At 36.0% G+C, this 27,173-nt stretch overlaps 1 protein-coding gene across 1 annotated transcript; it reads right to left on the bottom strand.

Annotated features, from left to right (window-relative positions):
• Nucleotides 1-803: 803 nt before the first annotated feature.
• LOC141703126 (uncharacterized) lies at nucleotides 804-6,229 on the bottom strand. Its single transcript, XM_074506722.1, has 11 exons — nucleotides 5,745-6,229; nucleotides 4,966-5,088; nucleotides 4,788-4,884; nucleotides 4,667-4,702; nucleotides 3,719-3,906; nucleotides 3,514-3,616; nucleotides 2,521-2,702; nucleotides 2,358-2,435; nucleotides 1,880-1,982; nucleotides 1,712-1,805; nucleotides 804-1,444 (listed from the first exon to the last, which is right to left on the bottom strand). Exons 1-11 carry the CDS (start codon nucleotides 6,050-6,052, stop codon nucleotides 1,032-1,034), a joined length of 1,725 nt encoding a protein of 574 aa, XP_074362823.1. The 5' UTR covers nucleotides 6,053-6,229; the 3' UTR covers nucleotides 804-1,031.
• Between the last annotated feature and the right edge of the window lie 20,944 nt (nucleotides 6,230-27,173).

Raw genomic sequence — 27,173 nt, 5'->3', positions numbered from 1 at the left:
CTATATGCTCATGAAAACTCAAAGACTAATCCATGCCTTGTTTGTTATGCTTTTGTACCTCAAATTATTTGTAATAAATTATAGGGTTAATTGCTCTTTGCACTCTACTACTATGTTTCAAAAATAAATTTGTACCAGAACTTTAAGAAATTCAGTTTGCACCCTCATACTTCAACTTTGAGATTCATCATGCGCCCCTTTTCAGAATTTTGTGAATTGGATAGGGGTAAAACCGGAAATTCAACAATATACTTGATCAAAATAAAATTAACTTTGTTCAAATATTATTAAAAATTATATATTATTTTATAACTATAAAATAATAAATTTTTAATTTTCAAATAACACTATTAATTTTACCTTCGATTATCATTTTTTTAATATCTATTTCAAAAATTTTATTACTCTACTTTATTAAATTTAGTTATATAATCAAAATTAATTGTTAAAATATTTTTTTGTAGAATTACAAAATACTAGAATTAATAATATAAAATGAAATTAAAACTCAAATTACTATTATCATTTAAAAAATTAAAAACTTACAATTTTGTATCAAAATTCAAGTTTTAACATTATTTTAAAAGATATGAAATTAATTTACTTAATATTTTTGCTGAATTTTTGGTTTTACCCCTGTCCAATTCAACAAAATTCTGGAAAGAGGTGCATAATGAATCCCAAAGTTAAAATATAAAGGTGCAAACTGAATTTTCCAAAGTTCTGGTACAAATTTATTTTTGAAACATAATAGTACGGTGCAAAGTACAATTTATCTAAATTATAGTAAAACCAAAGCTGGATACACTACCAATGCATATTTTCTGTTTTCATATTAAAATGTATGACCAATACCCTGCTCATACGAGATTGACATAATAAATAAGTTTTTATTAACATGCGACACTATAAGTATAAACCCATCCTACTAGAGATAAACTAAGGTTACTGTTTGCGATCAAAGCTTATATACAAAAAGTGTGCACCTTAGTTTTACTGGGTGAGATTAGCAGATATTCACTTTTTACTATTTACTCCGATGATGGAACGTTCTTAACGTTCTCTTCCGCAGAAGTATTCACTTCAGCTGAAGTAATCAGTCCCAGATACTCGTTTATGGCTTCCCCTTCTATAGTCACTTCAATATCATAGTCAGACAAAGCATCTCCTCTCTGAAGTTCTTCAGTCAATTCATCTTCCATCTCCACATCTCGCTCCTCTTCCTGATTTAGAGTTGATGATTCGCCATTACTACCATCAGAAGTTTGAGAACTAACAAATTCCTGCGACCCCAAAACATTTTCTTCACCAGCAGTAGGCACAGGATGCGTAGAATTTGCAGTATTTGCAACAGCAGCAGCACTTCCATTTGGATTGTCATGCAGAGCAAGTAGATGATTTAGTGCTGCATCTTCTGTTCCATATGCATTAACAGCAGCAGCAGCTGCAGATAGCAAGCAAAATCAATGAGAAACCTCGATAAAAAAAGGTTTCTATATCGGAGAACACTCCAGAAACCTCATGTCTTTTTGCAATTGAATGCTAAAAGCATTTCATTGACAAACTCCAGAACAATAATTACACTTCTTTAACGTTGATCAAAACCATACTATTGTGAAGCTTAAGAAGACAACCGACAACTAACACAGATAGATAATAAAAAATAATAATACATATCGTGGCATCGCAACATTAGATAGGACATAATTACCAATTGGTCTCTGGAAACCCATAGAAACAAGTTTTTCAATTACAGCATCTGCTTCTTGATGGAGTCTTTTCCTTCTCCTTGATTCGACATTGAGCTACACAAAATATATAAAGCAAAATTAATAAAATTAACATAGAACTGAAATTCATATTAATAGAAGATCTTAACCTGTATGGCAGAATTAGTTTCTGGATTTGTCAAGTCATCCAAAGCTTTCTGAGTATCATTCTCATTTCTTCTTAGGGCTTCAGCAGCAAGTGCTCTCTCAAACCTGCCATTTTAAGGAACCAGATCAAATTACTGACCACAGGAGTACTCCACTGTACATGAGGGTTATGGACAAATTCATTGTAAATTTTATCTCAAGCCCATGCAATATGAAACCTAAGAAACTAAAAAGTAGCCACACAACTATAACTAGCCAGAGAGCACTTCAACCTATGAAGATCCAATAAACAGTACGCAAAATTGATATATCTGCAGATAATGTCTTCAGTTGAAATATTGGTGTGGTAAATTAAAAAAAGATATAAATTCAATCTCCGCTTGTCTCTCCCAGATAGCCATGAAATGACCCAACGATAAAGCAGTAATTACTAAACAATATTTGTACTTAAGGTGACCGCATATTTTTGCAAGTACTTACCCAATGGACTCCAGTTCACTCAACCTTTGTAGATCCACTGCTTTTCTTAGAGGAGTTATTCCAAAACGCTTTTGTTCCCTAAAATTAGTAATATATTAGCGGTGAAGCAAAACTCTATGAAGCGAACATAAAGAATATTCATCCACACCATTAAAACTCTTACATAATCTCATGTTGTCTACGTCTGTCATCTTCCCTCTTGCGCATTTTTTTCTCCTTCAGATCAACAAGAAGCTCAACAGCACTCCCGACATCTTGACCACTCATACGAAGGGCCCTCTTTGCATCATTTTGTCTGTACCCCATGCTCATAAGTAGTGACAGAAGTTCATCAGGCACCTGAAGCTGAAAGATGAAAAATAGCATTTTTGTTTGAGATGCAACCAGGGGGAGGGAAAATATATTCAGGGAATTTTTAGTGTTAAATAGAATCTCATTAATAGCACAAGTTTCAATGTCAGTCTTAAAACGGACACGTGATTACTTATGGGTTCGTAGTGTTAGTAAACCAATCCCCTTGAGAAGAACAGTTTTAACTCAGAAATGCATTCACAAGGAAAATGAAGAACTCGTGGTTGCCAAATCAGCAAAAGCAACTGGAGATCTCACCAAATATTCAGATTTTGCAGTAAATTTTAACTCAATGTTCAAATTTTAGTTTACAGGGGGGGAAATAAAATTATAATTTTAAACCTATTTAATATGATATATATGTCACATAAATGCAAGTTTAGCGGTGTCTATTGCTTTCGTTAATTATAAGTGGCTACACCCCTGCTCTTGATGGTGAATAGGGAATTATACATTTTTCGCCAATGAGATATCTGATGACTTCTACAAAATTTCTTTCCGTCCCGCTTTAGGCAAGTACAGACCAAAAACCATCACGGGACTACTTTGCATAAGAAACAGAGGAATGAACCTTGATTAAGAAATACCATTATGTAAACAGAACATAGAAATATATTACTATTGACCCCTTCTTTACCCGAATGTCTTATAATAATTGCTATATATATTACATGGAATGTGTACATTTTCCGTATTAGCTGTGATTCTATAGTTTGTTTGTTTATAAGCACATATACTCATATAGTTTAGCCCCATGAATACTGTAAAGAACAACATCATTTAGCTGCTAGGAAGATAAATTAACCTGCAAGTACTTAGCTTGAGCCGAGCTCAAAAAAGCCTTAGATTTTTGTAGCTGCCCACTGTGATATGCCACCACCCCTTCCAGGAGGTCCATTCTCAAATATCTAGAACCACAAGTTCAGAAAACAATTCAATACTTAATCTCCTATCTAAGATTTTAACATATAAAAGGACAAAATATAGCCTTAGCCATAATATAGACCCACAATGGAAGCTCTGGGCAGCGACCACCTTGCAAGATTCTTACTCGGCTGGATTCTTTACCATGTGCACGCTCAATCCCGACTCTAGCTTTAGCAAGGCGTACTCCTGCCAACGAGAGCCAGCTCATATCTCGAAGCATAAAATAGCACCATACCATATCAATTTGTAGTATGGGGACATTATCCACCAGCTGAAAGACAGGGAAAGAAAAGAAATGAAACCAACACATTTTGTTAACAGGAATTTGTGATTCAACTCCAAGTACAAAAATATAACTAAACGGACTCAGATGCTATAACAAGTCTCATAATTAGTAATCTTAGGCTTCGTTTGGGAGTGCCGTTGAAAACTGCTGTGCTGTGAGAAAAAATGCTGGTGGAAAAAGTGCAGTCTGGAAAATTAGATGACTGTTTGATAATTTTTTTTAATTTATGCATATTTTGAGATATAATATATAAAAATAATGTTTTTGAGAAGGGTTGGTGAAACTGATAGCTACTTCTTGCAAAAACTGAAAACAGCTTTTTTCAAAAGCATGAGGGGACATGCTTTTGCTAACAGCAGTTTTTAGACCAAAAGCATTTTTCTAGCTTTTATAATTTACCAAACACCTTTCTGACAGTTTTTCAGCAAAAAACTGTTGTAGCTGTTTGCAACAACAATAAAAAACGGGGCCTTAGGAGCCAATAAAACCAGTCTTAGATGCTCAATTCTTAAAACAGATTTTGGCAGGTGCCTATAATGTCCACAGATGTTTTTCACTTGAACATGTAAACTTGATATCGAGATTTTTATGCAAAGATTACATGCATTATGAAAACATTGCAAGAAACTTATTGCAGAAGTGCCATTCTTTTTAGGAATGACAATTCTAAATGAAGTGTTTACGGCAGAAGTGTTAAACTTTTCATAAATGACAATTTTAAGTAAAGGAAGAGTGGCTAACTCGCCTCAATGAGCTTCGGGTCGCAGAGAGAAAAAGCCTCCTGCACCAAGAAAATTCAGCATTAGACAAAGTAACCAAGATATTGGATTTGTGTTATATGTCAAAAATAGTACACCACGACAAACCTCCCCCATGGTAAGGACTTCAAGAGCATCTTCATATTGTTGTCTTTTAATTAGCTGTTTTGCACTTGCATGAAGCATTAGGCCCGTCATAATTGCCCTGTTTTTTTCCAAACAAGAGAAATACATGAGGCCCATTGGTTCCATCTACAAAATATAATATCTAATTCAAGTTCCATACCTCTGGTCATTCTCTGTTCCCAACTGCACTTTCTCTCCGCTCTGATTCTCCAGCTCAAGGTTAAAGTCTTCAATTGGTAGTGAACCATCCGCATGTCGCTTGGCTAGTGACATAGCAGCAGCTCTGCAAGGCAATTTTAGAGTCAACAGATAAATAACTAATAAAAACGGAAACTTTAACTAAAGCACAAGATCCAAACATACATTAGTATTAAAAAATTTCAATTTTTAAACGAAAACAGAAACAATCAAAACTAGCCGGAACCCATGTGCAAGAACTTGACACAATGCTCACTAGAATCTAAATTGTGATCACAGCTTCTCCGAAAATATAGTAAGTACAGTTATAGTAAATACCATAAACAAATCAAAATAGCTTCCAAATCATACAACAAAATAAAAAACAATTAATAATCTGTAAATGTACAAAACCATTAAAGCCAGCCTATTCAAACACATTTACAATTACAAGCAAAGGCAAGAATGCAAGTAACAGAGAGAGAGAGAGAGAGAGAGAGAGAGAGAGAGAGAGAGAGAGGAGAGTGCTCGAGAGGGAGGGGGGGAGAGAGAGAGAGAGAGAGAGAGAGAGAGAGAGAGAGAGAGAGAGAGAGAGAGAGGAGAGAGAGTGAGAGAGAGGGGAGAGAGAGTGTGAGAGAGAGGGAGAGGGGGGGGGGAGAGAGAGAGAGAGGGAGAGAGAGAGGGGGAGAGAGAGAGAGAGAGAGAGAGAGAGAGAGAGAGGGGGGGGAGAGAGGGGGAGAGAGAGAGAGAGAACAAACTTACTTAATCCTAGTCAGTCTACTAGCCCGTTCTTCTTCAGCAAGAGCCTTCTGATTCTCAATCATCAAAGCCTTACCTTGATCAACAGAAACCCTAGTAGCCATAATTTTAGCATTATTCTTAACACCCACTTGACCTAAACTCTCATCACCATCTTTAAGCAACTTCCCACCACAAATCAAATTAATCGACTCAGCCCCACAACCCGATCGTTGAGCAACTTGGTGTCTCAACATAGACACACTCCATGTCTCCAATTCAGCCTCCAACACGCCTGACCATGCTCCCGCTATCTTCAATTTCGCAGCCATAAGTAATAAAATAGATGATTGTGTTTGTTTATGTAAATATGAAGAGAAATAAAAAACAAAGCCAAGAAGCTTATAAGGCTTGGGGAAGATGATGAAGATAATGGCTTGTCACTGCTGGACTTTGAGTCAGTCTCCTAATCCCACTCGTACGCTGCGTTAGTGTCAGGATCGATTGGGCCCCTGAAATGACCTCAATAACTCGTAAAATATTTGAATTTGGTTCGGGAATAATCGAGCTGAATTTGAGCTATTCAAATTTTTTACCGAGTCGAATTCGAGTTTCAAATTATCTGTTTCACGAATCTTTGATATTTATAATTTTTCAATATAAATATGTCTCAAGATAAATATTTACTGTAATATTTTATTTATATTTTTTATATTTAATCAAATCGAATTCGAATCGAACTGATTATATGAGTTTTTATCAATATTTGGTTAAATGGACTTCGAGATTTCGAGCCGAAGTCAAGCATAGAGATTTCGAGCCAAACTCAAACATATTGAACATGAGCTCGAGCTTGATTTCGAACATTTTAATATTATTATTGTAAAATAGATGATTGTATTATAAACAAAGACAAGAGGCTTTTAAGGTTTAGGGGAAGATGATGATGGAGTTGGCTTGTACAACACTGCTGGACTTTAGAGTCAGTCTTCTAATCCCACTAGTACGCTAGCGTAGGGCGGACGGGTGTACTTGGGTCGACGGGGCTGTAAAATGACCCGACCCGACCCGACCCGACTAATTCATAGTATATTTAAGCGAGACTAGTTTATAGCCCGTATTTTGCACACGGGTATTTCAAAATTTATTTAATAAAATAAATAAATTTATAATTAAAATTGAATAATATAATTCTGAAAGATTAAGTTATTTATATAATAAGTGTATTGCATCTACATATTATGATAAATTTATTTAAGAACTACTTTCGTTACATAAGTTATTTTTATGTTATATATTTTATGAGATTATTTCTCTAAATAGATCTGTCAAAAATTTAAAATTTACTTCAAATTTATATTAAAAACTTACCATAAGTGACACAATTTATATTTATAATTGTATTGTAAAATTTCTATAATTAAAATGAGTCATAATAAATATATGGATTTTTTATAAACCTAATATGGATACCAAACCTAATATGGATCTTAAAATACGCAGTCCTGAAAAACTTATTTGACTAGTAATTTCGTTCATATTTCTTAAACATGATACTTTGGTTACCCATTTCAAAAATTGTATTAATTTCGGCCATCACCCTTCGATAAAGTATAAATAAAAAATATTAAATATCAATAAGATCCAGGGTACTGCGGGATTAGCAAGTTACTCCGTCCGTTCCTAAAAACGTTTCCTATTTGTGTTGGACACGTTTGCCAATGCACACTTTTGATTGTTAATATTATTAATTTCGTATTGGTATTAAATATAAAATTTTTATTGTAATAAATTACTCATAAATACGAATTCAACAAGATCACTCATGACTATATTTGATCTTATAGATTAGACGTAAATTAATAGTTAATCGCTTATGATGAATAGTGTCAAATGTCAATATAGGAAACGTATATTGGGACGGATGGAGTAGTATTGAACAAATCTTAAATCTAAATGTGATTGTTGGGTGGAGGATGAGCTCGAGGTTAAAAGAAAATTATTGTAATTTACGGGTATTTTTGTAAATGTAGGAGGTTGTATTTATATTCACATATTTGTTATTAATATTTTATATTATAAAATGTCATAATATCATATAATTTGCATAATAACATCCTCAGATTAGTTTTTCAATCTAAATACACGAATCATTCCATTTCATAAATAATATCATATGAGGAGTTACCGTAATATGACATCTTATAAACTCAATTTGACATACAAACATGATAAGTTTGAAAAAGGAAAATATAAATCAATAATAAAAAGTCAGATGGCATTTACATATATGATCAAAATTGAACAAATGTAAAAATATATTGTTTTTGAATCCTTCCTTCTTGGAGAGGCAATCAAATAATTTTTGAAGAGATATGTATATGATGTCATCTTCCAACTATTGTTTTGAGAAATCGACCACAAATACATTAACATAAAAACCCTTACCACTGAATCAAAAACATGAAAATCCCGTAGATCTGTAATCTCGGACATGATGAACAACAAACAAATCAAAACAAAAATCAAACTCTCAAAAGGAGAGACTGAACAAAACCCTAATAAATCGGGAACTTATTCAAGAAAAATAAAAGATGAACTAACAATAATAAAAAGAAGACGAGATTGGGGCTTTCCACCGGTGAAAGCCGATACAAACTTTATAGAAAATACTGCGCAATAGCGGTAAACTTTACTGTCTTATATGGTTATTACTCATTTAATGAACACAATATAAAAATGAACATATAAACTTACTCCATATTTTAAATCCTTTACATAGCGTTGTAATTCGGGCGAAGCGAGCTTATTTTCAAGCCGTGGATAATTCGATCTGAGATTTATTAGGACGAGCCGAAATGACTTGTTTAACTAATCAAATCTAAACTCCTGCCCAAACTCGACTCGTTTAATTTCACGAGTCCAGTCGAGCCGACTCGTTTAGCTAAACGATCCGGTTTTAACGAGACAGACGCGCTGGCTTCTTTAATTTTATACTTAATCGAGTCTAAATTTCTACCTCAATTCATATCGTTTATTTTCATGAGTCGAGCTAGTTTAATTAAACGAGTCTGAACCTCTGTCCCAAAACTTGAATTATTACACTAAACGAGCAGAGTCAAGTCCACTTGAACGAGTTCGAGTCGGTCAATCTTGCGAGCCGCCCGACTCGAATTACAGCTCTACCTTTACATAATAGCTAATAGCCTGAAGTTTGTTATTATCACCAAATAATTGAATTCAAATTTTAAAATTTGAATTTCGAGACTCCTGTCTTTCAAAATTTCAAAATGTGTAAAATATATGCCATTTATTACTAGATGTTAATTTAGAATTTACTAGCTCTATAGCCCGTGCGAGGCACGGGCATTCTCTATTCTGAAATTTTTTAAAATTGGTATACATACTTGTTAAATAGATATATAGCATGTTGTTACTTATGAGAAATTAGTTTTGTGTATGCAATGACCTCTATTAAAAGTATGAGCTTCTTCGGTTTGTATTTATTCTATAGCACGTGCGAGGCACAAACTTTTTCTAAACTCACGTATGAACTGTGTTCATATTACATAAATTAAGTATATGTTATGTTGTGAGATTATCTTTTTTCTAATTTTGGATTGAATAACATATTTCTGATATTCGTAAATTATGTATTTTGAAGTGTTTTGAGTTTTGGAATTCTACAATTGATGCCATCGAGCATGGACATTCATAATTATTTGACAAGATCATGTTGATCGATTAAGAAAAAAATTAGTTCATTTGCTTTAGTTGCCTTAATTTCTTATTTTGGGTTTTCAGTATTCACTATAACGATTGTCAGTCTTTTTCACCACATATGTTGAAAATGCGAATGAATTGTTTTTTTAAATAACTAATGTATTTTATTAAAAGTGCGATAAGTGAGTTACATGATTATTGATCTTGACGGAAGTATATGTTGTGAGACAGAAGATTTCATAAACGTGAAGTATGTGTCATAATATTAATAATTTTCGAGTTATTTCGAATGTTTTTCTTATAAAAATGAAATTTCTATATTCATTATATCCACATACGTTCGAAATTTTTTAGCAGTACATCACATTTAGCCTTAAAAATTTCAGTATGATCTTCGTTTATATTTAGTTTTTTCCTTTTTATAATAACGATGTTTTATTATATAGTTCCTTGTATTATCATAATAAGATACACACACAGATATATATATATATATATAGGCTTTTGGTCAAATAAAAACTCAACTTAAAATTAAAACTAAAAACCTCCTATTTAGCACTATACACCAACCTCATTTTAACTTCACTGTAATCCAACTCTCGACTCCTCCCCAAATCCCAAAACACACCCTTGAACCTACCCACCCACTACCACCGCCATCACCTTCCACTACCGTCGTCATCACCCCCTTTCTCCACCGCCCCTCTGTTCCCCTCCATTTTCCCCATCTTTCTCCTTTCATCTTCGCCAAAACTTTTTTTTATGACATCATGTCTTCCCCATCTCTCTCTCCATCTTCCCCATCTCTAACGTAGTAATTACTGTATTAATAGTAAATTAATGATTTTTTTTGAAATTTTGGCTGTTGCACGGTGTCGGTGATGTACGGGTAGGAGTTGATGGTGAATTGGTGATGGTGAGATATGATATAGTGGTAGACTCCTCCCCAAATCCCAAAACACACCCTTGAACCTACCCACCCACTACCACCGCCATCACCCTCCACTACCGCCGTCATCCCCACTATGGTCATCACCCTTTTTCTCCACCGCCCCTCGGTTCCCCTCAATTTTCCCCATCTTCCTCCTTTAATCTTCTCCGAAATTTTTTTTATGACATCCTGTCTTCCCCATCTCTCTCTCCATCTTCCCCATCTCTCTCTACACGTAATAATTACTGTATTAATAGTAAATTAATGATTTTTTTGAGATTTTGGCTGTTGCACGGTGCCGGTGATGTACGGGTAGGAGTTGATGGTGAATTGTGATGGTGAGATATGATATAGTGGTAATCGTCTCTGTTATAATATATAATGATTTTGTACAATTTTTAGTGGTTTTTAAATATAAATCAGTGATTTTTATAACACTTATTAGTGATTTGTGTAAGATAAATTAGTGATTTTCAGTTTTTGTCCGGTATTTTAGTAATATAAAATAGTGTTTTCACTTTATGTCAGATACAATGGTGATGGGAAATAAAAAATAATGATTTCAGTAGATCGGATATGGTGGTGATGATGGTGATGGTGTATGTATGTACATCTATTATCGTGTGTATATAAAGATGAAGATGGGAGAGAAAAGTATCATATATATTAAACACTAGTTAAATATTGGGTTGGGTCGTTGGTGCACTTAAATTAGGCTGACTGTTGGTTTGTTTCTAGTTTTTATTTTAAGCATGTTTATATAATTATAAATTGTTAATTTTAGATAATGAAGTAGTAATAAATATATGTAAGTCATACTAATTAATACATGCATATTAAGTTAGACGCAATTGATACATGCACATTAAATGAAATAATTATTAACATACAATTATGAGGGGTTATTTAGTAATTTTAATAGGAATAAAATGTCTCATCCAACCCCCTAGTTGCTCTATTATATATATAATAGATTATGGATACTAAAAAACAAGTACTGAAAGGCATATGTCATAGCCTATTTGTTTATTCGAGGATTTAACTCAACTCAAATAAGAATGTAACAAGTAAATAGTGGATCTATCATCAAAGAGATCTCACAAAGTAACATCTGTCAAAGGATTCAGAAATAAGGTTCATCTACAGACTTGAGGAATTACTTCACTGGAAGAAGTTCAAGAAATTGATCAAGCCTCAGTGATATAAATCAAGATTATGGATTTAATCAAGTGACAGAGATCTTGTCAGGGTATCAGATAATTACAAGGATTTAATCTGAAGAAAATCAAGTTATCAAAGTTAAGACATGAAGAAACGTCACGAAAGTTAGTCATTCATGAATCAGACAGTACATCGAGTGTCAAAATTGAAGTGGTGAAATTGATTCATAATTGACAGTGATATTCAGAAGATTTTCAGAAGAATGGTTGTTGTTGAAGAGTAGTATTAATTCTCTATTAATTAATTAAGTCATATAGTTTAATTAAGAAAATAAATTATATCTGCAAAGATTAATTTATTGATTAATTGAATTAGTTGATTAATTAATTATGTATTAATATTATGAATTTTCAGAATTGATTTTGAATTTATATTCAATATTAATTCAGCATGACAATCAATTGAACTGGTATGACAATCTGGATTGTCATACCGAAAGTCATACTAGTTTAACAGATTGTCATACCGAAAGTTCTACCAACTATGGGATTGTCTTGCTAGTTCAATCAATTGTCATGCCGATTGTCTTGCTAGTTCAGGAGATAGTCATACCAATTGTCATGGTAGTACAACAGATTGTCTCACCAAAAGTTCTACCAGCTATGGGATTGTCATGCCAGTTCAAGTGGATTCTGTTGATTGAATTATAAAAGACAGAAGCAGCAGATCATTCTTTTTACAAGTGAACACATTCAATATTCAACCAACTCAAGAACAAAGAAAGAAAAGCAGCAGAGAACTTATTATCTTCAACTGCAATATTTCAGGGCATTAATTTCTAGTATTTATTGTTAAATCTAAACCACTAGAAATCCTTCTCTTGTTCTTGTGTAACTATCTAGCGGATCAAAATCCCTAGAACTTAATCTCAAATTGCTTTTACCATTTGATCTTTTTATTTCAAAAATAGAAAAAGTTCATGTCGAATTTATTCTAGATTTGAAATAATTTATTTGAGATTAATCCCTTGTAAACGATACCGTTGTTGTAACACCTTTCAAGTTTAATAATAGTTTTATTTAACTTGAATTTTGTTTCACTTTTTATTCCGCATTTTATTCGATTAAACGGTATATTTTGTATTCAACCCCCCTTCTGCAAACATATTGGGACCTAACAATTGGTATCAGAGCCCTCTGATTAACGAACAAATCAAGATCCTAGATTTTTGTGATTTTTCAACTCCTTGAATTTTTATTTATTCAAAAATACATAATGACTTCACAAAAAATTAGAACCGTTAAAATTCCACTATTTGATAAAGAAAATTATATTATGTGGAAGAAGAAGATGCTCTTGTTTTTACAAGTTGCAAATCCCAAATATCTGAACTTGTTAAAGAAGGGTCCAAAAATTCCGATGGTTATTAAACCAGAGGTGATAGAAGATGATGTTGTAATTACCAAAGCTAGAACCTATGCAAAAGAGCCTGAGGATTTTACTCCTGCTAAAAAGGAAGAAGCCTCCTTGGATGCCAGCCTTCAATTAATTTTAGTTGATTCCCTTGATTCCTTGATAAACAGACATGTGATGAACTGTAAAAATTCCAAACACATATGGGAAACTATTGAGGTGATTAATGAAGGTACAGAGGAAGTTAGGGAGAACAAGTTAGAGATCCTAACCTCTGAGTATGAACATTTTAAATCCAATCCAGGAGAAGGAATTACTGAAGTGTTCGAGAGGTACAATGCATTGATCAACAACCTGAACATAAATGGAAAATATTATTCAATTAGGGAGATCAACAAAAAGTTCCTTTTAACACTGCCAACTCATCTTGAACATAGAATCACTACCATAAGAGAAGTAAGAGATCTGAGTGAGATTTCTTTGGAAAGGCTCTATGGTGTGTTAAAAACCTATGAGTTGGAGCAGATTCAGCAGAAGGAAGTCTACGGGAAAGGTAGAGTGGTCAGCACGTCTACTGCTCTAGTAACTGAAGAACAACAACAACAACAATCTCAACAGTCAGAGAGAATGGTACAGTCTTCCAAGGCTGAGGAAAATGTGATAGTAGCAGAATTTGATCCTCCTACTACAAATCAATCAGGAGATGAGTTTTACTCCTTGGAAGAACTGGAGCAATTGGAAGATGAGTCAATGGCCCAGATTGTCAAGAGATTCTCCAATGTCAGATTCAAGAAAAATCCCAAGTTCAAGTACAAGTCCAACTACAACAGATTCCAGAAAGGTGGATCTTCATCCTCTAACACCAGCAGTGGTGGATACCAAACAGGGATGGTTGATCGGAGCACCATTCGATGCTTTAACTGCAATGAGTTGGGACACTTTGCCACAGAATGCAGGAAGCCAAAGCAAGTAAGGAAGAACTCTTATGATTCAAATCAGAAGAGTAACTCTGAAAGGGCTTATCTGGCAAAGGGAAGAAGCTGGGATGATACTGATATTGAAGATGAAGAAGAAGATAATCTTGCTCTTATGACTATTGATGGAAATACTTCATCGTCAAGAAAAGAGGTAAAATTTACTGATGCTGAATTAGTTTATCATCTAGGAGGCTCCTTAGATTGTGCTCGTCGTGATAATGAACTGTTAAGTCAGCAGATCAAAGACCTTGAGAAAGAGGTCAATGAATTAAGACTTGTGCACATTAATCAAGACAAATTAAAAGAATAAGTATCTTTTCTAGAGAATAGAGTTAACTGTTATAGACAACTCGAAACTATTCTCAAAGACAAGATCACCGGTCTTGAGACTAAGGTTAAAGCTTACTTTAATTCTTGTTCGAAGGCTAAAGAGTTCTACAATAAGCAAGCTGTTAATCAAACATCTGGAATAGGTTTTGATTACAATGCTGCTATTGGAGAATTAGGCATAAACTCTCCTCCTCATGTATGTGCTAAAGGTAGGGAAGTACCGCATGTGCTTAAGGGTGTTGATAAACCCCTCTATAAAGGATAAATTGTTGAACCATTTGATGAGACCTCCTTTATTATTCAAGAAGAAATACGTGCTGAAGATCTTGCTAATGAGAAGGTTGTTTCCAAGTCAAGTGTGTCGAAAGTTCCAGTCAAAGTTGTGAAAGCAACTGAGACTAACTCAGACACACTTGAGTTGGATAACAAAAATGCCATGTCTACCATGCATATTTTGCCTGTTGTTAATCCCTCTCATAAAGTATGTGGTGTTCCTAATTGTATGTCTTGTGCTTTTAATTTGATGTATGCTTATTTTAATGGTAAGCATGTTTCTAGTGATAAGACTACTCCTCGTCAGCATGTGAATAATAGGAAGTATGATAGGTCTAAGACTGCTAGTCCTTCTAAGGCTAGAAAGGAGACATTTGTGCCTAAGCCTAAACAGAAATTTGTTAAGGCTGTTTACAAGGTCAAATGTCCAGTCATTGAGAAATTTGAGAACATTAAAGTTAAGAATGTTGTTTTGCCTGACAAAGGTCAATTCTACAAGTATGCCGGGCCCAACCAAGTTTGGGTTCCGAAGAAGGTTTAATCCATTTGTATTGCAGGGCATTAAATAGGTGGAACCGGCAGTGTGGATTCTTGACAGTGGATCGTCAAGACATATGACCAGAGATAGAGCCCTGCTATCAAATGTGGTTGAGAAAGATGGCCCAGTGGTTACCTTTGGAGATAACAACAAAGGTTTAACTGAGGGATATGGCTGTTTACAAGCTGGAAATGTTATCATTGAAAATGTGTATATTGTGCTAGGTTATAATCAGGAAGCAGTATCTATCATATAGCACTAGTGACGAGACTTGAGGATATTACGACATATCAGGAACCTGATGCACATTACACTTGGAATTGGACTCTAGTAGATGTGTACAAGTGTACTCCTGGTTGGTGAGTCAAAAGAGGAAGTCAATGCACCACAGTTCATGGAATTTGTAGTTGCAGATCTATTGGACTATGCAATCTCTTCTTCACAATCTCACTTCAGGTTGGTATGAACTAGTGTACTACTCAAGCAATCGTCAAGGACATGGTATGGCACTCTAACTGAAGTTACAGTTTAATATGAACTATTAGAGTCGTCATATTAATAACTTTCTTATCACTAGGCACAAACATATTGTTTTATATGTGCCGTGATATAATGATAATGTTAAAAGATTAAATGCATAATTTTCATTCATTATAGATCTTAAGTACATTTTTTCTCTATATTGCCATATGTTCTGTGATACAGGTTCAGTCTTCAATGGCTTTCTTTCATTGACAGTCATGAGGTTGAAAACCCACAACATCTATCCCAGACTGTAAAGACAAACACAGAAACAGAACTAACCAACACTCTCTTACCACTAAAATGAAGTATGAATGAGCGTGAGGGAGATAGTGCATTAATGCACCATATAAGGAAGGTTCTGAAGTCAACCCAACAGCTCTGTCTCCTACAAAGATGAGTAGTATTTAAACCGAGATAACTGCTAGCCCCCATACATCTTCTCAAAAAGATGTAATGGCTGAAAAAGGCACAAAAACAGTTACTAGATTCATTCTCTCAACATGGTACGTCTATTGAAATTTGCCTGTCGGCCAAGGCATCCGATGTAGTGTCACCACCTCAAACATAAACAATTCTTGATGCACAAGGAAATGTCACACACACAAAGGATGAGTTGACGGAAACAAGAGTTTCAATCATTTTAAGGTCAGATTCGATTGTTCAAGGTTCTTTAATGGACCAATTGCCTTTACAGGTGTTAGGAGAGGATACTGATCCAAAAGCCATATGTCAGTGGTCAGTGTCTACCTCCCCAGGCTTAAATCCCCTGGATGCATCTGCGGATAGTGGATCTGACATAGGCGCAGATCGGCAACTTGTTGACAATGATTCAGATATTACCTGATGAGTCACAAGGAAATGTCTTCACAGACATTAGAAGGGAACTTTGATCTTTGTGCTAAATACGTTGGATCATTGTTTACCTTCCCAGAATTCAAATCTGGAACCCTAAAAGGGAAACTAGCAACTTGTAGATTATGACTCAGATTCATCTGACGAGTTTAACAAGGATGGGGATTTGCGAACTCCCATTGCACCACCTGTGACCTCCTTAAGGATGGCTAAGGTAATTTTCCTTGCAGGTACAGCTGAATTTTGGAGCTATGAGAGGAGTGATACACTTGTGAGAATGAGTGTAAACACGAGTAGAGAGAAGAGTGAAACACATGTGAGGTACACTAAACAGAATCACACTCACAGTGAGGAAGAAAGAGAAACTACTTGTTATTTCTTTTCCAACCAAGTGGAATATGAGAACTCCTTCAGACAACGGCATACATTCCTTCTCTAATGGGGAGATAAAAGCTTAAGTAATAGTTTGGAGGATTCCTCAACTAAGGGGGAGAAATAGCAGGGAGGAAGAAACTGTTTTCCAAAAGGGGAGTAACATTGGTTTTTATCTGCGGATCCTATTGTACGGCAGATGTGGTAAACGAAGGTGATCTCCTTTAAGCGGTTGATTCTCATAAGGGGAGAAGCAAGAGAGATATGCGCTTCTCAACAGGAAATGTGGTTGTACAAATGAAGATGAAACTACTTGAAGATATGTTCAGTCTAGAGGAACATCTATTTGGAATCTGGAAAATGTTAAATATAATCCAGAACTTTTCTGCTATTTACTTTGCATTTCTGTTTATATCTTTTTCATATTTGTTAGTTGAGTTATCCTCTAGGTATTTGTTGTTATTGTCTAACAAACAAATAGGGGGAGATTGAAAGGCATATGTCATAGCCTATTTGTTTATTCGAGGATTTAACTCAACTCAAATAAGAATGTAACAAGTAAATAGTGGATCTATCATCAAAGAGATCTCACAAAGTAACATCTGTCAAAGGATTCAGAAACAAGATTCATCTACAGACTTGATGAATTACTTCACTGGAAGAAGTTCAAGAAATTGATCAAGCCTCAATGATATAAATCAAGATTGGGGATTTAATCAAGTGACAGAGATCTTGTCAGGGTATCAGATAATTACAAGGATTTAATCTGAAGAAAATCAAGTTATCAGAGTCAAGACATGAAGAAACGTCACAAAAGTTAGTCACTCATGAACCAGATAGTACATCGAGTGTCAACATTGAAGTGGGGGAATTGATTCATAATTGACAATGATTTTCAGAAGATTTTCAGAAGAATGGTTGTTGTTGAAGAGTAGTATTAATTCTCTATTAATTAATTAAGTTATATAGTTTAATTAAGAAAATAAATTATATCTGCAAAGATTATTTTATTGATTAATTGATTAATTAATTCTGAATTACTATTATGAATTTTCAGAATTGATTTTGAATTTATATTCAATATTAATTCAGCATGACAATCAATTGAACTGGTATGACAATCTGGATTGTCATACCGAAATTCATACTAGTTCAACAGATTGTCATACCGAAAGTTCTACCAGCTATGGGATTGTCTTGCTAGTTCAATCAATTGTCATGCCGATTGTCTTGCTAGTTCAGGAGATAGTCATACCGATTGTCATGGTAGTACAACATATTGTCTCACCGAAAGTTCTACCAGCTATGGGATTATCATGCCAGTTCAAGTGGATTCTGTTGATTGAATTATAAAAGACAGAAGCAGCAGATCATTCTTTTTACAAGTGAACACATTCAATATTCAACCAACTCAAGAACAAAGAAAGAAAAGAAGCAGAGAATTTATTATCTTCAACTGCAATATTTCAGGACATTAATTTCTAGTATTTATTGTTAAATCTAAACCACTAGAAATCCTTCTCTTGTTCTTGTGTAACTATCTAGCGGATCAAAATCCCTAGAACTTAATCTCAAATTGCTTTTAGCATTTGATCTTTTTATTTCAAAAATAGAAAAAGTTCATGTCGAATTTATTCTAGATTTGGAATAATTTATTTGAGATTAATCCCTTGTAAACGATACCGTTGTTGTAACACCTTTCAAGTTTAATAATAGTTTTATTTAACTTGAATTTTATTTCACTTTTTATTCCGTATTTTATTCGATTAAACGGTATAGTTTGTATTCAACCCCCCTTCTACAAACATATTGGGACCTAACAAGTACATTTTTAGCCATCAATGACTGAAATTTTAACCCAACCCAAGTCAAATTTTACCGTCCCGTTTAATACGTATTCATGATTTTAGTCTATTGCAAGTCCAGCCCAGGTGAAAATTTCAGAAGCCACGTTAATATATATCTTTAGCCCATATCGAATAACAATTTGACAAGAACAAGACAAGAGGACATTAGCTAAACAAAAATTGGGTAGCCCATTACCATTAATTCAATTTTGTAAAATGAAACAGATCAAAGAAAAAAAAATAAAAAAAATACATGCACTGTTGCGGATAGAAAAAAGGATAAAAGCCCTATTACAAAATCATGTCACCCATTTTCTCAAATCACACTCTTTATTCATCCTTGATCAGTGATCCTGAATTCTCTTCTTTAATAATGGAAGTTATTTAGTTATTTTTTGTTTAATTTGGTTGATTAATTTATTTATCTTTTCCAAGTTTTTTTGTTTATAATTGTATAACGTATAATGTAAGTAGTTGATTGTGAGTCCCAATATACACTTGAATTAAATGTGTGTATCTTAAATATCAATATTTTTTATTAATGTAGATATAGTGCTACTGATTGAAATGAGTGTTAGGCCGAAAATCTATTTTTATTCTCCATGTGATCTTTGAAATCTAAAATTGATAGCATGCTACCATAGAGGCTGCTTGTTAGGACGAAAACACGCACTAAATTTTCACGCAAGTATACGCATTCGCAAGTAATATAGAATTCTTTCTAGTTTGTTCCCACAGACTTGTTTAGATTAATTTCAATTTATGCACTTATGCAACAATGATATGGTTATCGTTCAATGCTAAGACAATTAACAATTTGGGTTTTTATTAAACTAAGAGATTATACTAACTAGAATTAACTAAGAGAATTAAGGTTGCATTACTTATATGAGACAAACATGGGATTCTAACTTCATTACTACTTCATTCAAAGTCATTGTTCTTATCCTTAGCATGCAATGATGATGAAAACTAATCATATAACACGAACCTAGTAAACGCCAAATTTCGTTGTATGAACACCATACTACCAGACATCCACAAAGAGATAGAAGCTGGATAGACACCAATTATGTTGAGACCCTATATGTCTATATAATTTAACAACATAACGGTTTAATGCGAAAGTTATCTATCGTGATTACATAGGGCAAGTAAGATGGTTAAAATTACCTACGAATCATGCACAACAAATACATGAACCTACGCTAGCATGACAAGTTCTAAACCTCTATATTCACTGTCGCTTCAATAGAAATTAACACGCTATCTCATAAGTTCGCGATGCTCATAAGACGAATAAGCACAACCAATACTAGGATATCATACAATCACCACATACTAAGATATCGAAACAAATTAACTATTGAAATCCATAAGTAAATCCGCTAGAACCCCACGATAACGATAAGCTCATAACCAAACTCATCATCACCGTAGGTTCTGATGAAAACATGGTATAATAAAATAAGTTTTTATAAAACTGAATAATAAACAAGAGTACGTAATCAAGAGTAATAGGTTCAACAAACAAGAAAACAAGCATCCAAGATTACAACTCAATCAAAGAATCACAAGTTAAAACAAGCTTTTCTTCTCCTTCGTTGAATTTGTGCTCCTAGGTCTTCTCGTCGTCTTCTCCCTCTCCTTGTTATGAAAAATGTCTTAAAAGAGTCTATATATAGCAACCCAACTCGAATAGAAGTCCATAAAATCAGTCTCAGAATAGAATCAGAATTCTCAAAATTCGACCTGGCGCGGCCGCGCGCTATCCCAACGCGGGCGCGCTGTACTTCTGTCCAACCAGTGCGGGCGCGCGCTAACACAGCGCGGGCACGCTAAACTTCTTGAAAAATTTATGACTTCTGCTTTATTGGCTGGTTTTTGATGGCGATCAATAATCAATCATCTGATGCACCTTCCTAACACCAATTTAACACCAAAACAATGTTAAATCTCCTCCTTCCTTCATCTATGCCCTGAAATGCAAAATACTACAAAAATACATCAAATACACAAACAACTTGAGTACAAAACACCAATTTGAGTCTTTATAAACCGTTCTAAGTGGATATAAATGCCACTTAACACACCCCTAAACTTGAATCGATGCTTGTCCTCAAGCATAAACAGACTCAAAGAACAAAATAAAAATGCATGAATGCAAACTAAATGAGTGCAACGATCCCCTTAGAATAACTAAACCAACCACAAGGTTATAAAAAGAATAAACGATAAATTCAAAATAACTGATAACACTTCAATTTTTATATCGGAGTTATACACAGAATCATGCTTTTATTAATAACACAAAATAAACACAAATATGCTTATTTGATCGTGCAATGAGTGAGGTCCACAAAAGACTTATACAATAATACCCATATAGCGAGCGTTAGGTTAGCGGATCCCAGACTATAAAAGCCTTAGGTCACTAGGCACAAAATCCCCTAGAACTCAATAACTCGAGTATTAAAGAGCCCACTCGTGATCAATTATGCATAACACATATTTTTTTTCTCTTTTTTTTTCTTCTTTTTTTCTTCTTTTTTTCTTTTTTTCAACAATTTCTGAACGAGTGCATTTCGCTCCATCTCGCTCAATCCTAGACTACTCGTATAAATATGAGCCACCTACTAGCCATTTGACACCTAGCCACAATAACTAGCAATGAAATCCAATGTTTTTCTTCAATTTTGAAACATCCATGTTATTACGCCACTAAGAGAATATCATAAATTCTAGATATAAACAAGTGATTAAGCCTCGACAAACAAACAAACCATGATCATGATCTAGCACTCAGGAAACCTAAGACGTAGTGAAAAATTATTGTTTCTAGCATGCAAATCAAATCGATAGGACTTAACATTCCTTTACACGACATCACTACACTCGCATCAATATCGCAAATTAACCGGAAAAGTAAACTTAAGGGATCATGATAAAATGCACATGCAACTATATGCATATACTATCATGCAAAATAAAATAAAATAAACTACATGACAAATATGCAACTATATGAACTAAACTAGCATGAATATGCAACTATATGGACTCACACAAACATATTCCTTAACTACCACCCCCAAACTTAAAATTTTCACTTTCCTCATTGAAGGTAATAGTAAGGAATAAGGGCATACCTACTCAGAATCAGGATCATCACCCTCCGCGGCTGGAGTGTCAGGAGGCGGGTACACAACATCCTCACTAAAAACAGGCCACTGAATGTCAACTCTTGTGGCTTTAAAAGCAGTCCCCAACGTCTGGGTGAGATCATGTGCAAACCTACTATGGATGTCATGCATCGCATCCATCCGCCTCATCAAGTGCCTATAATGCGCTGAACCCAAACCAGCACTGTCCTCTACATCCTGCTGCTGCCGCGAAGAACCATCCTCACCCATCTGATGTCCCCATGCCGCTCTACGTGCCTGAGAAGAACCACCAGCATATGCATATGCCTGATCAGCTGGCCGGCCACCGGGAAAGTGATCATAAATATAGCCAAGCCCCTTCTCATAAGCCTTTCCCCCAAACCACTCCTGCATCACTGCGATCATCGAACTGTCAATAGGGGCACTAGGCAACTGCAGTTGCTCGTGTGCGGGCTAATGAAATCCAACTGGCACACACAACTTCGTCACAATTGACGCATACGGAATAGAACCCGCAGTGCTCCCACGCGGAAACCTCAGAATACCTTGATAAATAATGGAGCCAAGATCCACATAATCACCCTGCAATATCCCTCACAACAACCTTGCACGATCCACAGTAACATCTTGCACATGTGAAGAAGGTATGATATTCGCACAGATAAAAGAGTTCCATGCACGAGGGAACCTGTTCATGCAAGAGGCAGGTAAAGTGCATACTCATTCGAGCCCTTCTTGAACTTTCAGTGAATGTTTGGGACATACAACATCGCAACAATCATGTCCAAGTCAAAATCCTCCCCGGTGTTTCACCCAATCCTCCTGATCCGGCTGTCTCTCGGGTTGGTTAATCACCCGACGAATAGCCTCCACAGTATAATCCACCGTCAATCCCCAAACCACCGAGTAACCGTTCTTATCCGCCTTGACATTCGCATAAAACTCGCGAACCACACTCATGGGCACAACAGTGGGTACCTTGTAAAAAGCAACCCAACCTATCTCCAGAACCATCTCCAAAATCTTACCATCCCTCCCCGATGGTAGAAAACCCCTCTCCTTCGTGATGGGTTTCGATAGCAGCCTCGTATACTCCGCTTCAGCCTCCGGAGTAGCAAACCTAGGCCTCACACCTCCAACACTTGAAGAATCGGTGGTGTTGCTGCTAACTTGAGTCCTTGCTCTCTTGGGTGCCATTGGATTTGATTGAGTTGAGAAAAGAGAAGTGTTTAAGAGATATTTAGGTTTGAGAATTGAAAAAAATAGTGGAGATGATTGTGTATAAGTGTATGTATATATAAGGATTAGGAATTAGGGTTAGAATAGAAGTGGGATAAGATTATGGAATTAATGGGGGTAATGGGGTGTAAGAATTGAATTGGAGAAAGAATTAAGGGAAGTGGAAGAGGGAAATTCGGCTGGAGTGTTTGATTTTGTTTTGAATTTTCGGTTTTCTGATTTTTTTTCTTCTACAGGGGTCAGCGCGGCCGCCCCGCTTCCCAGCACGGGCGCGCCATGTCTCTGTCAAACCAGTGCGGCCTCCCCGCTTCCCCGCGCGGGCGCGCCGTGCTTCTGTAATTTCAGCGCGGGCGCGCCGTGCTTCTGAAAAAACACCATTTTTTTTTCTATTTTTATGATTTTTTTGTGTTTTCTTCTTCTTTTTATTCCTTCTATCTCCTACTAATGTACAACAAGCTTGGTTTGCCTCCAAAAAAGCGTATGGTTTACGTCGCTAGCTTGACGTAGATTCCTGAGATCAAGTAGACAATAAAATGGCACTAAACACCTCACGGTTTGTCGTATTCCCATAGTAATGCTTCAACCGATGTCCATTCACCTTGAACATTTGGCCTGGATCATTCTCAAAAATCTCCACCGCTCTATGTGGAAACTCAGTTTTGATAACAAACGGACCTCACCATCTCGACTTCAATTTCCCAGGAAAAGACGGAGACGGGAGTTGAGCAAAAGAACTTGTTAACTTGGCACAAATGATTTGAGCACTAGACCCCTATCGTGCCACCTCTTGACTTTCTCCTTATACATCTTGTTGTTCTTATACGCTTGAAGCCGAAACTCATCGAGTTCATTCAATTGAAGCATCCTCTTTTTACCAGTTGCATCCATATCAAGGTTCAATTTTTTTAAAGCTCAATATGCCTTGTGCTCTAACTCCACAGGTAAATGACATCTTTTCTCATAAGCCAATTGAAATGGTGACATGCCTAACAGAGTCTTGTATGCCGTTCGATATGCCCAAACAGCTTCATTCAGCTTCAAAGACTAATCCTTCCTTGATGGACATATAAATTTCTCTAGAATATGCTTGATCTCTCTATTAGATACCTCAGCTTGACCATTAGTCTAAGGATGGTAGGCTGTAGCAATGCGATGATTCACATTATATCTTTGCATCATAGCAGTAAACTTGCGATTGCAGAAATGCGATCCCTCGTCACTGATTATGACTCTTGGATTTCCAAATCTTGTGAATATCTGCTTATGAATAAAATTAAGCACTGCCTTTGCATCATTCGTCGGCAAAGCTTTAACTTCAACCCATTTCGAGATATAATCAACCGCCAACAAGATATACTGATTATTTCAAGATGAGACAAATGGCCCTATGAAGTCAATTCCCTAAACATAGAAGACCTCAACCTCGAGAAGCACATTAAGAGGCATCTCATCCCTCTTGGACATATTACCAACACGCTGGCAGCGATCACACTTGAAAACGAACCGATGTGCATCCTTAAACAATGTAGGCCAGAAGAATCCCGCTTGAAGGATACGAGCTGCTGTCTTTTCTCCACCATAGTGGCCTCCATAAACAGTCGAGTGACAGTCTCGCAAGATACCCTCCGTCTCGCTATACAGAATACATCTCCTGATGATTTGGTCAGCTCCTTGCCGAAACAAAAATGGATCATCCCACATGTACCACTTCACCTCATGAAGAAACTTTTTCCTTTGAGCAGAAGACAAATCTGGAGGCATAATGTTGCTCACAAGGTAGTTCACAATGTCGGCGAACCACAGTTCTTCTTCTTGCACCCCAAACAACTGCTCATGGGGAAAAGACCCAATTATCAATGTCTTATCAAGTGAAGCTGTACTTGGATCTTCTAACCGAGAGAGATGAACAACAACTTGATTCTCAGTACCTTTTCTATCATTGATCTCCAACTCGAACTCCTGAAGTAAAAGAACCCATCGAATCAGTCTAGGCTTCGAGTCCTTCTTCGAGACGAGATAGCGAATTGCAGCGTGATCATTGAAAACTGTCACCTTCATCCCAAGCAAATAAGATCGAAATTTCTCGAAACCGTAGACAATGGACAAGGGTTCCTTCTTAGTAGTAGTATAGTTCAGTTGAGCACCATTGAGGGTCTTACTAGCATAGTAGACCACATGAAATATATTATTCTTCATTTGCCCAAGAACTGCTCCAACTGCATAGTCACTTGCATCGCACATAATTTCAAAAGGCTCATTCCAATCTGGTGCAGTTATGACATGTGTCGTGATCAAACTCTTCTTTAAACTCTCAAAAGCAGCTAAGCACTCATCATCAAACTTGAAAGGGACATCTTTCTCTAGAAGATTGCACAACGGTTAGAGATTTTAGAGAAGTCCTTGATGAACCGCCGATAGAAACCCGCATGACCAAGAAAACTGTGGATTCCCTTAACATAAATTGATGGAGGAAGGTTTTCAATGACCCCCACCTTGGCTTTGTCCACCTCAAGACCTTTACTAGAGACCTTGTGCCCAAGAATGATGCCCTGTTGCACCATAAAGTGACATTTCTCCCAGTTGAGAACCAGATTGGTCTCAATACACCTTTTAAGAACTACACCAATATTTTGCAAGCACTCGTCGAAAGAATCCCCGAACACAGAAAAATCATCAATGAACACCTCCACATTTTGACCAATCATGTCAGAGAAAATAGCCATCATACATCTCTAGAATGTGGCAGGTGCACCACACAGCCCAAAGGAAACTCTTCTGAAGGCAAAAGTACCAAACGGACAAGTGAAGGTAGTTTTTTCCTGATCTTCTGGAGCGATGCAAATTTGATTATAGCCCGAATAGTCATCCAGAAGATAATAGTATTCATGCCCAGCCAACCTGTCAAGCATCTGATCAATAAAGGAAAGAGGGAAGTGATCCTTCCTCGTGGCCTTGTTCAGCTTCCTATAATCCATGCAAACTCTCCACCCCGTGACTGTTCGAGAAGGAATGGGCTCATTCTTTTCATTAGCAACCACCGTGATGCCTCCTTTTTTCGGCACACACTGAACTGGGCTCACCCAAGAACTGTCAAAAATAGGATAAATGATCCCTGCATCTAGCCATTTGAGAATTTCCTTCTTCATGACCTCCTTCATGATCGAATTTAGCCTTATTTGTTGCTCAATATTCGGCTTACTTCCTTCCTCTAGCAGAATTTTATGCATGCAATAAGAAGGGCTGATTCCCTTGATATCTTCTATAGTCCATCCAATTGCCGATTTGAACTCTCTCAGAATTCTCAAGAGTTGTCCTCATCACTACCTGAACGGTCAGATGTAATAATAACAGGAAAAGTAGATGCACCACCTAAAAATGCATACCTCAAGTGTTCAGGCAATGGTTTAAGCTCAAGTGTAGGAGTTTCCTCAATAGATGGTTTAAGACGCCCCTCATCATTTTTGAGTTCTAACATTCCAAGAGATTCAAAGGCATATCCAGCCTTCATTTCCAAGGAGAAACATTCAAATACTGTAACTGCTCTTCACCTTCATCATCTTCACTATATGAATTTCCCAACAAGGCTTTCTCTAAGTCATCAGACCTTAGCAATTGATCAAGTTCTGAAGTAACCACAGAATTGACCAATTCTACTTTTAAGAACTCCTCTTTATCAATAGGGAATTTCATGGCATTGAAAACATTGAACGTCACATCCTGATCCAGCACTCACATAGTGAGCTCACCCTTCTGCACATCAATCAAGGTTCGGCCAGTAGCCAAGAATGGTCTTCCCAAGATTATGGGAATCTTTTTATCCTCCTCGAAATCAATAATTACAAGATCAGTAGGAAAGATGAGTTTGTCCACCTTGACCAAAACATCCTCCACAATGCCTCGTGGATATATAATAGAGCGATTGGCTAATTGCAAGGACATATTAGGCTTTGGATCGGGTAAATCCAACTTCTTGAAGACAGACAAAGGCATCAGATTGATGCTAGCTCCCAAATCACATAAACACTTGTCAAACGACAAGTTTCCGATAGTGCAAGGAATAGTGAAGCTTCCAGGATCTTTAAGCTTCAAAGGCAAATTCTGTTGCAGC

Source organism: Apium graveolens, unplaced genomic scaffold (genome assembly GCF_009905375.1).
Source record: "Apium graveolens cultivar Ventura unplaced genomic scaffold, ASM990537v1 ctg6252, whole genome shotgun sequence".
Lineage (NCBI taxonomy): Eukaryota > Viridiplantae > Streptophyta > Magnoliopsida > Apiales > Apiaceae > Apium > Apium graveolens.
Note: the sequence above shows the minus strand (reverse complement) of the source record. Positions and strands in the feature narration are given on the sequence as shown.